This window comes from Tasmannia lanceolata, unplaced genomic scaffold (genome assembly GCF_043159265.1).
Source record: "Tasmannia lanceolata isolate RefF3 unplaced genomic scaffold, GAP_Taslan_0.1 ptg000013l, whole genome shotgun sequence".
Taxonomy (NCBI): domain Eukaryota; kingdom Viridiplantae; phylum Streptophyta; class Magnoliopsida; order Canellales; family Winteraceae; genus Tasmannia; species Tasmannia lanceolata.
In genome coordinates, this window is record NW_027518690.1 from 17,963,836 (window position 1) to 17,981,633 (window position 17,798).

General features: G+C 39.3%; 1 protein-coding gene across 1 annotated transcript; it reads right to left on the reverse strand.

Moving 5' to 3' along the window:
• Positions 1–1,226: 1,226 nt before the first annotated feature.
• Positions 1,227–11,764, reverse strand: LOC143889916 (mitochondrial phosphate carrier protein 3, mitochondrial-like). The gene is made up of 6 exons (XM_077394318.1): positions 11,276–11,764; positions 9,873–10,234; positions 9,732–9,775; positions 2,019–2,233; positions 1,785–1,909; positions 1,227–1,595 (listed from the first exon to the last, which is right to left on the reverse strand). Exons 1-6 carry the CDS (start codon positions 11,594–11,596, stop codon positions 1,529–1,531), a joined length of 1,134 nt encoding a protein of 377 aa, XP_077250433.1. The 5' UTR covers positions 11,597–11,764; the 3' UTR covers positions 1,227–1,528.
• Positions 11,765–17,798: the final 6,034 nt, after the last annotated feature.

Sequence of the window (17,798 nt, forward strand, 5' to 3'; positions counted from 1 at the left end):
AACCAACTCCATAGGATTATCCAAACCATGGACGGCTTGGATCGTCCTATGTTGTGGACGGGCCTTAATGTTACTTTACGACCAACTCCATAGAATGGTCCAAACCATTCATTTGATGGGCCACAATGTAAATAGGTTGTGCCCCAAAAATCATTTCCATAGGATGATCACAACCCTACAATCCATAGAGGTTGAATAAGATGTAGTTCCTATTTAGATCGGAGGGCTAGGATCAGCCTATGGAAATGATATTTTGGGACGCAACCTATTTACGTTTATGGCCCATCAAATGGACCGTTTGGATTATCCTATGGTGTGGTATGGGCGGGGCCTACGTTGTTCAAAGATGGGCCCACCATTCCACCAACGGTTTCTGTTGGGCCCACCATTGTTACTGTTGTGTGTGTGGAGAGAGAGAGAGAGAGAGAGAGACCGGTTAAATCCTAACGTTAGCCAGCCGTCCGGGGGGCGGTATCAGCGCCCTTTAATAATAGCACAAACTCAACTTGTCTTTTCTTTTTATAATCTGATTCGGAGAACTTTTTGGGAATTGTAATAACCTCTGACCGCTGTTTTAAATCAAAAAAGAAAAGAAAGAGGAAAGACAAGATACGTTGGAAATTATTGAAACATGGTTGTGCCCATCTTATTAAAAAAGGTGTTGGGCTCGTAAACCTCTCTTCCACGCCATGCATATCCCATCTGTACGTTCAAAAACCGTTTCCAAAGAAGAGAACTCTGAAACCCTAATTTTCTTTTTAGAAAATCAATTCAAGTATGAATGTATTACAATGAAACGAATTTTATGACAAGTTTGAGAACCAATTGTGTCCAAAACTGATTATTGGAATAAAAAAACAATCGGTTCTCAAAATCCTTCCCTTCTGCATTCTCTTTCCTTTTCTAGCGATCCGACTCTTGCTTAAATCCAAAAGAATAAAGAGAAAAAGACTCAATTCAGAGGCGTAAAACCAGATAGCCCTAGAATCCACTGAGAGTAATCAACCAAAAATTGTGGGTATTTTGGCTGTGAAACTTTCTTCATGGTTTTTTTTTCTAACAAAGAGCAAGATTTCATTCATCGAGAATTTATATGGTGGATGCCCACATTGTTTGGGTGATCTGAACTATTCATCACCTCAACGGATAATCAATTACTAGTTGAAATCAAACCTTAGTATGAAGTTTTAAGTCCCACGTAGCATGCGCAATCAAGACAATGTACGACCATCAAGAAGTGATACATGATGATGCAAATCAAAATACCAAAATCCATCTGTTTCTAGTCCCCAGATGTAGGTGGTTCTGCTAAAAAGGTTGCAATGATGATGAATCCAAAACCTCCTCCCTACCAGTATTCAAGAAAAGAGAAGGGCACTAATACTCTGTTTCCAACCAAAAAAAAAAAAAAAATACAAACCCATCTGGCATGGCGAAAAATGGGTACCAACAATTTTGATTATTAAAATTCTCGAAAAATTATTTCCTCACAGGATTCATCGCACAGAAACCGATTGGCACAAGTTGATCAATTTGTAAGCTTTGCAAGTTCAGGAGCAGGTGATTTAGCTGGAGCAGCCCCTCCCGTGGTGGGCCTGTGCATTGCAAGTTTATAAACAGTTAAATTTTACAACAGATCAACAAGAGAAACATGTGTTTTTCATTACTCCTTTTTTTTTTATGGTGTGTGTTTCTAGGAGGAATTCAATTCTATTATCAAAAGAAAATCGAGTAACTGGACCCACAAAAGGAAAAGACTGGTTAAATATTAAGGAAGAGCTTACAGGCCAACGAAGACTTTGAACGCGTCATAAATTCCCCATTGTGCTCCAGTCAAAGTACCAATCATGACAATACGAAGAGGAAGTCCGCGCGTGAAAAGACCCCATAATCCAAGCTTCTTCACAGCCTGCATACAAAAAGCGAATATAGAAGGAACACAATCACGTAAAGAAATTTAAATGAGAGGGTGAAGAATAAGAACATGTGATGAATAGCAAAGAGACGAGGAGACTCACGTCACCAACAGTTGCACCCTTGGCATTGTTGAGGAAAGAAACAAGATTGTCTGCAGGGTGAGAGACAATAGCACAGAAGACACCAGCTACATAGCCACCTGCAAAACTCACACCCAGCTGAAGTTGTTTGCTGCACTGCTCCTTTGGGGTGGGAATGGCATATTTGTATAACATTTCCACAATGGTCTCAAATGAAGCAAACTTCATCATGGTATCTGCAGCAGCACAAAATTGTTTATCAGATTAGAATATATCATAAGTAAGATAGAAGTAATGGAAGGGGGAAATAGGGTGATTAATTGCTAATTGCACATAAAAGACAAAAATTTACCCAATGCCACCTCAATCTGATTATCTTCAGTCATATCATGCATTTAAATAAAAAGTATTTACACTAACTTAGTAACTTTGCTAAAAATCATGAACTAAGTTACTGAACAGGTATCAAATACTGAATCATCTGGTATGGGGATAAAGTTCTAAAATGATTGGATACGTATATGGAAAGGATTTTTTATATGCATGTGAAATGGTTAGGAATCCTCTACGAAAATGCTAAAATAGTTGTAGTTCGAATTTTGAAAAGCAGGCATATCTTCCTCGTACAACAAATTAATACATCCTTTCCTAGAGACCTCTCTTTCTACCTTAGGATTCTCATTTACTCAAAAGGTGGATCTTTCTGTTTTCCATATGTTAGGACCAACACTTAAACAATAGCAGCAAAATCATAAGCCAAAAACATGGATATGGATCAGAAGTATCCCCCCACACATCCCACGTCCGTAACTGTTGAGTCAGGTAGTCCAACTATTCTAAAGGATCCTGGTTTCATAGATCATGAGTGTTGCACTACATGGAATTTATACTGCCAAATATCCTAAAAAAACATACCACATCCATGTTTTCCCGCCATTTTACAATAACATAAAGTTTATTTGATATATAAAAATACTATTGGCTTTAACATAATCTTGGTGGTCTAAAACATCAAAGCATTTTACAATCACAAAGTCTAATACCTAAAAATATTACTGCTTTAACATATTCTTGGTGGTATCTAGAACTTCATATCAATAGGTTGAACTCATCTTTCTATCAACACAGAACTCACAACTCGTGAGCTAACAAAGTAGACAGTAGCCAGTTCACTTTGATTCTCAACAAGATAGTCATTGAACCAAAAGAAAACAAGTGTTAAAAACCACTTCATTGGAGTGCAACTCAACTCAAATTCGGATTGGAGAAAAACAAAGGTAATTATTTCATATAACCACAAACAAAATCTTGAATATTATGACCAGAGCCAGAGGTATGATGAGGAAAGAAAACACAATGACAATTTATGATTAGATGTAGGTGAGATTATGTGTAAAATTTGAAGAATGTGCATACTAAATTATCCAGATCAATAGAAGCACAATATAGGGGTCAAAACAAAGGAGACAGGCTTTATGAACTGCATCATTGGAGGGCGACTCAATAGGAGTAGATTCGAGCAAAGAGGACGATTTGATCAATGCTCACAAAATATTGGAGAGCATGGCAAGATTCCAAAGAACTATGAGCAGACGGAACATGTACTGAGAGAAAATAAAGACAAGCAGAATAAAGCTTCCAAGGATGTGTTATGCATCACAACACAAATCTAGCTGTGAGAGGATCAAATCAAAGGAAGTTTTGTGAACCACTTCATTGGAGTTCAATTCCATAAAAAAATCAATTTGGAGTGAACTCAAGCAGAGAGGATAGTTTTGCTATATGCACATATAAAATCTTGAACATCATGTACAGATTTCAAGAAGAACTATGTGCAAAATGAAAAGGAAGCCACATTATAAGAGAAAGCGAACTATAGAGGATAAAAGTTATCAGGGTCAATTCAAAATCAGGTTGGAGAAAAGCAAAGGTAATTTCAAGCACACAAAATCTTGAATATTATGACCAGAGGTACGGTGAGGAAAGAAGACACAATCACAATTTAAGATTATAGGTAGAGGAGATTATGCATAAATTTTGAACATACGTTTCATATTTGCATTAGAAAAGAAATGCATTCTAAATGATGCAGATCAATAGATACACAGTGAAGGAATGAAAACAAAGAAAACAGGCTTCATGAACTGCATCATAGGAGGGCAACTCAATAGGAGTAGATTCGAGCAAAGAGAAAAATTTGATCAATGTTCACAAAATATTGGAAAGCATGGCGAGATTCCAAAGAAATATGAGTAGAAGGAAAATGGAATAAAAGAAAATAAAGACGGAGAATAAAGTTTCTAAGGATGGGTTATGCATCAGAGCACAAAACTAGCTTATGAGGACATTGAATCAAACGAAAGAAGTTCTGTGAACCACTTCATTAGAATTCAACTCCATAAAAACATCAATTTGGAGTGAGCTCAAACAGAGGGATAGTTTTGCTATACGCACATATAAAATCTTGAAAATCTTGGACAGATTCCAAGAAGAACTTCGTGCAAAACGAAAAAGGAAGCCACATTATACGACGAAGCAAATTATTGACGATAAAAGCTATAAGGGAGATAGGGTTAATTAAAGAAGCTACATCAAATCAAAAGATGCATTTCACAATGGCGGGATTAGTCTAGATATTAAATAATGTGAATCAATTGATGACAGAATGTTTAGCACAAGCACTCTCGAAAAAATTAAATAAAATTAACTCCGAGGATTGCATGCTCTTGCGAATTTCATTTGTCCATGGCAATGTAAGGAATACTCAAAAAGCAACTAGCATGAGTGTGAAATTGTCTGGCACATCTGTCGTGATTCACGTGGCACTAGCAAAAAAATCACAATCAGCAGTTGGTCTTTCTATTCGTGAATTTGGAAATCAGTAAATGGATACATGATAGAGACAATTATACACAGTTAAGTAAATCCTGAAAAAGTTTCCAGTCTCCTGTTACACAAAACAGCTTGTAGTGGACGTGTAAAAAATATGAACACTAAGATTTCTTTCCTTCGGTATAATTAAAAGTTATGCCCCAAGAGGAAAAAGCAAGCCAAAGATACCCTTGCAAAAAATGATCATTAGAAATATGCAAAAATCCAATCACAAGAATGGAAATCACTGGTAGTTGGTCTATATCACTGCACAAGCTTGATTAGACACTGACAAAGTTCATGAATAACAACTCACAATTTGTATCCAACACCAATATTAGAAACTCAAATGTATATAAGACATTTATAACTTTGTAATATAAAAATAAGTGGGGAAAAACAAGAGAAGCACCTAAATGTGGAGATATCTTAGGATCTTTATAAAGAAAATAAAAAATAATTTCAATTATACGAATCAATCGTATGTGCATTTAAAATGTGAAAGGCTTAGAGCAAGTGAGTGCTGATATAAGGTATTATATGAACCAATCGTATGACATCATTTGAAATCCCTGCATATACCAGTATGGGAGTGAGCATGCGCAGACACTCGTGCGCGCATATACATATACACACACACCCACACACCCACACCCACACACACACACACAGAATAAATGGACATGTGCATTGGACAAGAAACCTGAACGTCAACTAAACAAAAAAGCTTGATCCTGTCAGCACCAAGCATTGCACATTTCATATGCATGAAATTTAGCATGCTGGATCTATACAATATACACAATAAACAATTAAACCACTAGAGGAAACTTATAGCACGGAGATTTTGGTTACACAATTTTACAAAGGGTTCTTTTCACGTGCCAAAAATTCTACAAGAGTCACTAAAATCCATTATTAAAAAGGTTTCCTACAATAGGCTACCACCAGCTACAAGTGGTTCCAGTAATTATGTTATTTGCAACAAGAACCATGTACAGCTAGCATTATATTTCTTGTAGCTGACATCATTAAACAGCATCATTGATTTTATAAAATCAAGCACATAGCAGGGCACAGGGAGAATGCCAAATAACTAGCAAAATCAAAGAGAATAGCTCATGTAGACATGTGAGTCAATATATATATATATATAGAGAGAGAGAGAGAGTCCATTTCAAAATATATAGATATAGAGAGAGAGAGAGAGGAAAGGGTTTCTGCGCTCGAGCGCAGATGAGCTTATCTGCGCTCGAGTGCAGAAACAGGGGTGGGCCCACACTGTTGGGGGGATCCAAAGCATTCACTTGATGGGCCCCTTCATGGATAGGGTGTCCACCAAATATCAGCTCCATTGGATCATCTTAGGGTGTCCATTTGTGGGGTGAAAAAAAGGGGCAGATTAGTGGACAAACAGTATCTGTCCATTTTCACCCCCATAAATGGACACCCCCTAGGATGATCCAATGAAGCTGATTTTTGGTACACACCCCATCCATGATGGGGACTTTCAAATGAATGCTTAGGATCACGCCAACAATGTGGCCCCACCCTTGTTTCCTGCACTCGAGCACAGTGCTTCGCAGATAAGCTTATCTGCCCTCGAGTGCAGGAACATGGTGGGCCCACATTTTCTGGGTGATCCTAAGCATTCATTTGAAATGCCCCATCATGGATGGGGTGTGAAAAAATGGGCAGATTTGTGGACAAACAGTATCTATCCACATATATATATATATATATATATATATATATATATATATATAGAGAGAGAGAGAGAGAGAGAGAGAGGAAAGTGTTGGTGAGCTTAAGCTCACCAAACTTATGGTGAGCTTAAGCACCCCAATCACATGGGTCCCACATTTTCTGTGGTGATCCAAACCATTCATTTGCAAGGCCCTACCATAGATAGGGTGTGTACCAAAAATCATCTCCATAGGATCATCCTAACCCCTCCATTTGTGGACAAAAATGGGCAGATTTGTGGACAAATAATGTCTGTCCATTTTGACCTCCACAAATGGATGGGTTAGGATGATCCTATGGAGCTGATTTTTGGTACACACCCCATCTATGTAAGGGCCTTTCAAATGAATGCTTTGGATCATCCTAACAAAGTAGGCCCCAATGTGATTGGGCGCTTAAGCTCACCATAAGTTTGGTGAGCTTAAGCTCACCAACACTTTCCTCATATGTGTGTGTGTGTGTGTATATATATATATATATATATATATATATATATATATATGAGGACAGTGTTCCTCGGATATTTATGAGGACAGTGTTCCTGCGCTCCAGTGCAGGAAACATGGTGGGCCCACATTTTTCGGGTGATCCTAAGCATTCATTTGAAAGGCCCCATCATGTATGGGGCGTGTACCAAAATCAGCTCCATTGGATCAACCTAACCCTTCCATTTGTGGGGTGAAAAAATAGGCAGATTTGTGGACAAACAATATCTGTCCATTTTCTCACCCACAAATGGACACCCTAAGATGATCCAATAGGGCTGAGTTTTGGTACACACCCCATCCATGATAGGGCCTTTCAAATGAATGCTTAGGATCACCCCAAAAATGTGGGCCCAACCTTGTTTCCTGCACTCGAGCGCAGATAAGCTATCTGAGCTGGAGCGTAGGAACTGTTTACTCTCTCTCTCTCTCTCTCTCTCTCAAGGGTGGCAATGGTTCAGTTTCAGTTGGACCCCCAAATCGAACTGAACCAAAATTTGAATCGGTTTGGTTTTACTAAACAGAAACCGAACCAAAACCGAATTTTCGGTTCGGTTCCGCCAATTTTGCCACCCCTTACTCATAATCATTGGAAATATTCGGTTTCGGTTCGATCCCCAAACCGAAACCGAATTTTCGGTTCAGTTTCGGCTCGGTTCTGGTTCGGCCAATTTTGCCACCCCTACTCTCTCTCTCTCTCTCTCTCTCTCTCTCTCTCTCTCTCTCTCTCTCTCTCTGTATATATATATATATATATATATATATATATATATATATATATATATATATATATATATGGGAAAACTGTTTGTGAGCTTGAGCTCGTATAAGCTTATATGAGCTTGAGTGCCCAAATACATGGGTCCCACTTTTTTTGTGGTAAACCAAACCATTCATTTGCAAGGCCCCATCATAGATAGGGTGTGTACCAAAAATCAAGTCCATTGGATCATCCTAATCCCTCCAAAAGTGGGATATAAGGGTTCCTGAGTTGGCGCTAGCGCTACCTTATATGAGGTGGCGCTCACAAAACATAGGGGTCCACTTTGTTTGGATGATCAAAAGCATTCATTTGATAGGCCCTCACATAGATAGGGTGCCCACAAAAAATCAACTTCATATGATCATCCTAACCCTTCCATTTGTGGAGGTTAAAATGGATGGGTATAAACCTCCGTAAATCCAAACCTCCCACAATTGGAAAGGTTAGGATGATCCTGATTTTTTGTGGGCACCCTATCTATGTGAGGGCCTATTAAATGAATGCTTTGGATCATCCAAACAAAGTGGGACCCCTATGTTTTTTGAGCGCCACCTCAGGAACTGTTTACTCATATATATATATATATACGAGGAAATGGTTGTGTGCAGTATCTGTGCATGGCTGCACAATCCATAGTGGGGGCCACATTTTTTTGGGGATCCAAAGCATTCATTTGGAAGGCCCTTCCATGGATAGGGTGTGTACCAAAAATCAGCCCAATACGATCATCCTAACTCAATCAAAGTTGGAGGGGAAAATGGACAGACACCGTTTCTGCCCATTTTTTCCCTCCACAAATGGCATGGTTAGGATGATCCTAAAGGGCTGATTTTTTGGACAGACCCTATCCATGGAAGGGCCTTCCAAATGAATGCTTTAGATCCCCCAAAAAATGTGGCCCCCCCATGGTTTGTGCAGCCATGCACAGATAGCTTATCTGTGAAGCTGCACACAAACCATTTCGTCTATATATATGAGGAAATGAAGTATGTGCAGCTGCACAGATAAGCTATATGTGCATGACTGCACAAACCATAGTGGGGGCCACATTTTTTGGGGGATCCAAAGCATTCATTTGGAAGGCATTTCGTCTATATATATGAGGAAATGAAGTATGTGCAGCTGCACAGATAAGCTAGCTGTGCATGACGGCACAAACCATAGTGGGGGCCACATTTTTTGGGGGATCCAAGGCATTCATTTGGAAGGCCCTTCCATGGATAGGGTGTGTACCAAAAATCAGCCCCTATTCCTAACCCAATCAAAGTTGGAGGGGAAAATGGACAGACACTGTTTCTGCCAATTGCTTCCCTCCACAAATGGCAGGGTTAGGATGATCCTAAAGGGCTGATTTTTGGTACACACCCTATCCATGGAAGGGCCTTCCAAATGAATGCTTTGGATCCCCCAAAAAATGTGGCCCCCACTATGGTTTGTGCAGCCATGCACATAGAGCTTATCTGTGCAGCTGCACATACTTCATTTCCTATACATATATATATATATATATATATGACATGCATGAAGTAATGAATGAAACCACTGGTTGGCCACCTATAAATTGAACCATGTAAAGTAGAAACATGTACAGATATATCAGCTGCTAAATAAGAATGGAGCCTCCAAAAAAATAGAAACAACCAAGCAGGCTACAACTGCCATCTAATATCTAAGATGCAATTATAGTTCCAATTCAAAGCAATAAACCAGTCATTTGACAATACTACTAGAATCTTACTTCCATGATTATTAGCAAAACAGTGCCACCCTTAAATGGCGCACTAACACATAAAGTACCTTACCAGATGGATAGAACCAACAATAGAAATACTGTAACATATAACAAGCAAATGAAAGGTTGATACTTACATGGAATCTGGCGCCCCCAAAGAGGAACAATCCCCTTATACAACCTGCAAAAGTTACTTGAAGTGAGAAATAATATTGTATAGGATAAAAAATCAAAAAATAGATCAGTCCGGCAAAACATAAGCAATCAAGAACACGTACCCCATTGCACCCTCAGATCTGATGAACTTAGGGAGCCCATCAGACAATCCTCTGGCGAATCCAGGTTGAGTTTGAACTCGAACCTTCACTGCTTCCATGGGGCAAAGGGCAACATCAGCAATTACCTCAGCAGATGCAGACCCTGCAAGGTAGATCAAGGTCTTGTATTTGGCAGAAAATTCAGGCCCAGCAAGGTCAGAGTAGTATTTCTTGAAGAACTCATAGAATCCAAATTTGCAGGCGCCCTGTGCACTGTAACCCAGAAGAGTTGGCACCCAACCCCTGAAGAAACCCCTGGCTCCCTGCTCCTTAAGCAACACACCAAAACCAGAGGAGATGCTCTTGTATTTTGCAGGGTCAATCTGTAGAGTTGCATGAAAAAATAGTTCAATTAGATTTTCCAAAAGAATCATATAAAAAACAGATCAAGACAATATGCCGGTTCTGAAACTTATAGAAACCCCCCAACTACCGATCAAAAGCTAACAACATCCGACCATAGACTTGAATTTAAGAGAATTGGGAACAAAAGGCACACAAAATGATGAAAACAAAACGCCTGTTCCGAAACATATAGAAACTGCAACTACCGATCAAGCATCCGATCATAGACTTGAATTTAAGAGAATAGGGAACAAAAGGCACACAAAAAACGATGTAAAATCAACCTAACAAAACTTTCAGGAGAAAAAGAGATCAAGATCAAGATTTCAAACTGAAGAAAATGAACACCAATAACCTGTTGTATCATCCATCGAGTAGAAAAGTAAGATCCACAATCAAAATAGAGATCTCAAGATCTCAGATACTGTTTCAAATAAATAAATTGTCATCTCATATCTAGAGACTGCAAATCAACAAAAATTCATAAAAATCTCCAAGAGAACAAAGCTTACGAGTATCAAAACTTCTTAAAGATCAATAACCTAATCATCAATCTCAGATCTACAGATAGATCGTAAATAAACAAGACTCGTAACAAACAATCACAACAACAACCTCAAAAGAAAAGAAAAAATGCTAAACAATAAAAAACCTAGAAATCTCAAACTTCTAGAATCCACAAATCACGACATAAAATATAAATAACAGATCAACACGTCCGAAAATAAATGAAACCCTAATCAACGGACATATGACCACAAAACGCGAGGGAAAAACCTAAATCGGAACGAAATCATTAAAAGAAAGAAGAAACTGCAGAAACAAACATATCAACGCGTCCGGAAATAAATGAAACCCTAATCAAGGGACATATAACCAGAAAACGCGAGGAACAAACCTAAATCGGAAAGAAATCATCAAAAGAAAGAAGAAATCGCAAAAACAAACAGATCAACACATCCAACAGTTATTAGATGCCCTAAATCGAAAGTGAAACCCTAGAAATCCAAATATATCACCTGCATATTGCATTTGACGAGATCAAGAGGAGTAACAGCCATGTGAGTGAGACCACAGCTCATGATCCCTCCAAACGTACAAGCGGCATAAAAAGCCGGAGAATACATCTCGATCTTACCAGGCTCGCTAGGAGCAGGTACAACAAATACCTTGGAACCTCCATTAGAGGAGAAAGATGAAGGAGAAGGTGATACAGAGGTTGAGAAATTAGGGTTTTTGTTGAGAAGTTTCCCTAGATCTAGGGTTTTGGTGGTGGTGGAAGAGGTGGAGTAGAGAAAGTTAGGAATGAGGGATTGGCGAGAGTTTTCATAGAAAGCCATTTGGGAAGAAAGGATGAAGAGAAATGAGAAAATGAGGGGGGGTTTTCTCTTGTTGTTTGCTTTTTTTTGTCGGTGGCTGAGAAAATTTTGAGGCGAGAAAGGAGTGCTCGGACGCGAGAAAAACCCTAGAAAAAGGGCTTTCTTTCCCTTCGATTCCGTTCTGCTTATTTTTTTGGACCGTGGTTCGCTTCGGTTATATTTATAGGGACGAAAAGAACTCTAATGCCCTTTGTTTTGTAGTAAATCACAATATTGGGACTCCCATCTCTTGATAATAAGACAAAACTCACCTTCTCTTTTTCTTTATTAATTGGAATTTGCTAAGCTCCATGCAAAAGGCTCTTCGCGGCTGGTCTGTTACAGGTCAGACCAGCGTAATAGTTTTGACAGCTTGTTAATTAATAAAAGACAATGTGAGTTTGTCTCGTTATTAAAACGTGCTGGTGGGAATGTCAGTAGCCAAAATATGATGTGTATTGTAACTTAGGGTGTGTTAGGAAAGACTCTTCATTCTTGCCCGAATAAATGAGCGGAGCAGATTGATGTGAATTTGGAGAAGGAGTTGCTTCGCAGAATCTTTTCTTATAGTCGTGTAAAATGGTGATTGTACTAGCAGCAAAAAGCATAGTATCTGAATTTCCTCTTTGGCTCTGAGGCCCATGAGAAGGGGTATGTTGTTGTTGCTGCCCACTTTGCCTCCATTTTTGTTGTTGACTACCTCTAACGTCCTAATTACCCACGAAAATCAGCTTCAAGTGGGGATTGCATTTGTCTTCAGTGGATTTCTCATCTAGTGATTAAGTTTTCTGCCATTAATGTCTGTTTTCTCAAGCTTTTGATCACCGTAGTTCAGTTCAGTTCTTACTGGGTCAATGGACTCGGATGAGAATCCAGACCCGGAAGTCACAAACCCTTTCCCATATCTCAGGAGAGATTGGTCTCCTGGACTCCTTCATTCAGAAAATAGCCTTCCTGAATCCCCCCAGCTCATGACCTTCTCCCAGTTCCTTTGTAACAAGATTAATGGTGCTCCCCACCTCAGTGATTATCTAAGGAAAGCGAGAGCAACCGAAATTTCTGGAGGCTTTGAGAAGGATTTGTCTGTAACGGAGAAGATGAAGATCCTCAAAGAAGTTGAAGATGAAATTTCTCATTTACCACCAGCAACAGGTTCTTCCTCCTCCATGAGTGAGTCCAGCAGCTCTATTAAAAAGAAATCAAAGAAGTCCAGGAAGAAAGCTATTACAAGTTTCAAGCAACTCATTGATGAAGAGGAATTTATATCATATGAATCCAGAGTTATGAGCCTCAGAAATGATTCTCCAGCTGGAAGTTCCTTATTATTGAAGTCACCAACCACCAATGCTGGCCAAAATGTCCCCATTACCACCCTGCAACCAAACCGTGCCCAACCCTCTTTTCCAGCTTCTGGTTTTGAACAAACCACTCCGGTTTTCCTCCACTCATTGCCTGGTATTCAGCTACCTGGTTTGAGCCACTCTGATGTAGACATCTGCAATCTGATGGCCTCTGAAAAATCAGATGAAGTATAGGCTACTCTGCATTCTGCATTTATTGCTCATGGGCCTGCTGCTGAGAGTCTTGTAGACTTCTGTCCTAGTGCATCTGATCTTGGGGAGGTAGGAACTCCAGCAATGCGAATTTCAAATGTTTCTCAGCTTGGGGAACTTACAGATGTCAGAAAAGACAGAAAACCTGTTGGAATCCTGTCCTCCCCCCTGTAGCTTCTGATCATCTTGTTGCAGAAGATGCAGAAAAAGTTAAAATTTCAAATGCTGCTTCTCAGGTTGGTTCCCGCCCAATTGTTGGGTCTTTAGATTTTGACTCAAATGACCCTATCTTCAACACTTCTCCAAACCCTTCGAACTACTTAGACCCAAATGCTTCACACCCCATAGCTAGCAGCACCCTTTGATTTCTTCCAACTTCGATCAGAGCAAGGATCTTCCAATCTCTGTTTCGAATCCAAGGAACTCCATTCTTGCTCCCGGAAACAGTAAGAATTTGTCTCTAAAGCCACCCAGCTCTACCCCAAATCAATGGAAAAAATTGTTCTCAAACCATGACCAAGGGATTGTGCCTACAAAGTTAGATCTCATCACCCATGTTGCTGAAGAACAAGAAAATTTGAAGCTTCATTTCAATGATGATGAGACCCTGGAATCTTAAGCTAAATGGGCGAATTGTCTGGTTGGGTATTTTATTGGCAGAAGACCCTTCTTCATCTCCCTTTGCGAATCTCTCTTGCGAAGATGGCAGATCTCCGGAAATCTGCAAATGTACTACCTTGATCATGGTTTTATCATATTCAAATTCTCTTCTGTAGCCGATTGCACCCGAATTCTTGAAGAAGCTGGGCAACATTATGGAGGCAGACCCTTGATCCTTCAAAGGTGGGATCCGGATTCCTCTTTGCAAAAGAAGCAATTACCTTACATTCCCGTTTGGGTAAGGCTCCCAGGGCTTCACCTAAAGTTTTGGTCCCAGCATTGTCTAAGTAGAATCTCTAGTTTGATAGGTAAACCTCTGTACATGGATACCCAAACAGCAGAAGCTACTCGGCTTAATTATGCCAGAATGTGCATTCAAATCGGTGCTAAACAAGTCCTCCATCCTCCATCACACTCAAAACCTCCTCCAAAGAGATTATCCAACCCATAATTTACGATTGGAAGCCGAAGGCTTGCACAAATTGTTGGGATTTTAGTCATTGCTTGGAAGATTGCCCTGCTTCCATTCCATCCCATTCTAGGAAGGAATGGAGACCTGTTTCCAGAGTTGCTGAGGGTGTACGTAGCAGTCCCATAAATCCAGATCTTCCTAAATCTGATCCTATTATTGGGTCTAAAGTTCTCAAAGAAAATATTCTTTCAGTTCGAAATGATGAGTTTGCCCAAGCTAACAGTTTTGCTTTCTTAGCCAATTCGGAAGAGGTTTTCGATGGGAAGGATTTATTGGCAAGTCTCTCAAAAGAAGACCCTGGTAAGGGCATTGTCTCCTCTCCCTCCACATCTGAGGGAGGAACTTGGCAAACCATATCAAAGAAGAAAGGAAAAGCTTTCCCATCCCCCACTTCTTTGCCGGGCCAAAGAACCCCCTTCAAAGGGCTCATCCCCGGATCTTACAAGTCCTAAGTGGGGTCTGGCTCTCTTCTCTTGGGTGATTTTGGGTTCTTGTCCCCATTTGTTTGCTGTTGGGCTTTGAAATTTTGTTTCCCTTAGTTGTTGTTTGCTGTTGCTTTTTTGGGGTTTTCTATTTTTTTGGTGTTTTCTTTTGTTGTTCTCGTGTTGTTGGTTTTTGGCCGTTGTTCTTGATTTGTTTTTGTTGTGCTGCTTTGCTCTTGGCTTGTTTTTGTTTCCCGGTCGCTTGTGGCTTGGGTTTGCTCTTGCTCAATCTTTGTAATCTCCTTTTTATCAATATATCTGGTCGGGGTCTGCCTAACCCCAGCTTACCCATAAAAAAATAAATAAAAAAAATAGGGGTGCAACTTGGGTTGGGTCGGGTTGAGATTTTGTTAAGAATGAATAGGAATCAACCCTAACCAAAGCTGATTTTAAGGTAAAAGCTGAACTGGAATTTTGAAAATCGACCCGAGTTACAACCCTAGTGTAAAACGGGGAAATTTTGGAAACGGGCTTTGTGGGTCAAGTGAGCCAAATGAGATTTTAGGAATTCTTAGCATTTTTTTAATTTCACGCACCTAAAAAGAGGTGGAATTTGATTGAAAAGTTTGGGAAGGAAAAATATTTCTAGAATTAGGCATCAAACCGGTTCTTTAATGTTGATCCATAATTTGCTAGTTTCGACAAATTAATGTGGACTGTATTACAAATCACTTCTTACTCGAAACACTGCGTTATATTAAGTAATAGTTATTTGGCCAAAAGATCACAACTGGTCACTAACCTAGAGTTTGGATTGCTCTCGATCGCTATTTAACATGTAATTAATGTACTTTCTAAAAAGGTCAACTCTAACATTAAGTTTGGTGATAATGAAAAACTATTACGGCTCCGTTTCTTTCGACGTAAAAATGAGCGTAAAATTTGTTTTCTGTTGTAAAAATGAACATAAAGCAAATTTTACGAGCCTACATGAAATATTCGTAGGCTCAATTATGTGAGAGGGAGAGGGAAGGTTGGAGAATTAAGCAGGTGGGAGTAGAGAAAGCATAAAAAGACCCTAAAAACTAGTGAAAATAAAATACCTATTTAGAATTGGCTTTTTTGTTTTCTAGGTTTTTAGGAGCTTTTCATGTTCCCCTTCACTGCTACCCTTCACCCACTCTCCCGTTCATCTCTCACAACTGACCCCGCAAATATTCATTCAAATATTTTTTTCATGGTGGCCAAACATGGTCTAATACGCCTAATATACATGTAGTCTTTGGTCTACATCACATTTACAATTGTCTAGTGGGCACCACATGGGTTGGGACATAGCTGAAAATTTGCCACAATCAGATGATATTGACACTCTCATGGTCATGGAGTGCTCTATGACAATTGAACGGTTTTGCCATTGCTTTCATACTTTCATCCCTTCATGGCTACAACGGGAAAATACACACAAAAAGGCATTTTCTGTAATTATTAGGTAAGCCGGTGGCAATTGCCCTCTATGCCTCTTAAGGTAAGAAGGTGAAGAATGCGAATATTCCACAAATTGCGTTCTTTTTCACGCTCCATTCCTTTCTATTTGGATTCTTCCACCACAATGAAAATGCCACGAAGGGCCCCAGAAGTCTTCCCATATACAGGCTTTTTGCCTTTTTTAATTACTCAAAGAAGGGTAATAAGGGAAAGAAAAATCATTTGCTTGAATGACAACATTTTAGCCGTAAGATTAATTAAGAAAAAGAAGCAACGGCCCACATTTAACAGGTAAAAAATTAGGGCTTCTATAGAAGACATCGAAATTAGTCCTTATTTTTAAGAGAAAAGTGTTCATGCGAACGTGCGCAGGGAGCTCCCTGTGCATAAGTGGCTTAAAAAGCCACTGATTGGTTCGTATGGCGGATCCACCTCTGCGGGGTTCACAAAAAGAGACCAATCGGTGGCTTTTTAAGCCACTTATGCACAAGGACACTTTTCTTTATTTTTAAATAATATTAATCTTATTTGATTCGAACATGAAGGCCTATTTGGAAGCCATGAACTTTATTATTTCAAGCTGTGCATATGTGGAGATTTTATATGGTGTGTATGTGTTAAGTCCAGTATTTTCAAAAAATTACTATGGGGCTTACTTCATAGGATGATCCAAACTGTTCATTTGTTGTTCCCACAACGTTGATAGGATGTACCCTAAAAATCTTTTCCATAGGATGATCCCAACCCTCGAGGGAAAAGATTTTCATGTACGTACAAATTACATTGTGGCCCAACAAATGAACAGTTTGGATCATCCTATAAAGTGGGGCCCACAATACTTTCTTGAAAAGTACTAGACTTCACAAGCATAAGCAATCAAAAGACACATGTGGTTTTGGTCCCATGAGTTAGATAAAGAATTACAGAAAATAAATGGTTTTAGTTTTATTTGTATAATCCTAAAAGAGGGTGGTAGATCCAATGACTATAATCATCCAATTAAGGTTTCGCAACCAACTTTGGTCGAGAATAGGGTCACCAGGCCGAGAATAGGGTCACCAATCAGACCAACTGATCTATTCACTGTTACGAATCTGAATCGAATCGCAACGGAATTGATCTTCTTAGATAGAACATCAGCCTCTTGATCCACTTCGAGGGAAGGATCAATCCTCCTTCGTGCACAAAAACATAATTTTTAGAAAAAAATTCTTGATTAATATGAAAAAGACTAGTTACATATTATTTATAATATACCCAATGACCACTTCATCTGAAACTCTGGCCCGAGCCAATCTAGAAATCCTAACCCTTATCTCGAAGACTCCTACGCATACCAAACAACTACAAGGGGTGAAAAAATCATGTGCCTTTCAAAAACATCTTGTCTTTTAGTATTTAAAAAGCTATCAAAAGGTTATTACATTTCCCAAGAAAGGCTCTCACAAAGCCAATTATAGAAGAAAAGATGGCAATGTTTGTGCAAATATCAAAATATGGTCGTGCTGATAACTTTTCCCTATTGCTCTGTTTGGTTGCTTGTAGATGGCTGGGAGAATAGGAGAACAATAAGTCAGAGAATTAGACAA

What these genes read in the sequence shown, in the direction of transcription:
- LOC143889916 (XM_077394318.1), bottom strand. Translation starts at nt 11,596, where the DNA reads ATGGCTTTCTATGAAAACTCTCGCCAATCCCTCATTCCTAACTTTCTC. An exon ending in TCGTCAAATGCAATATGCAG is followed by an intron (nt 10,235 to 11,275) that starts GTGATATATTTG and finishes GCAACTCTACAG; the next exon opens with ATTGACCCTGCAAAATACAA. An exon ending in AGATCTGAGGGTGCAATGGG is followed by an intron (nt 9,776 to 9,872) that starts GTACGTGTTCTT and finishes TAACTTTTGCAG; the next exon opens with GTTGTATAAGGGGATTGTTC.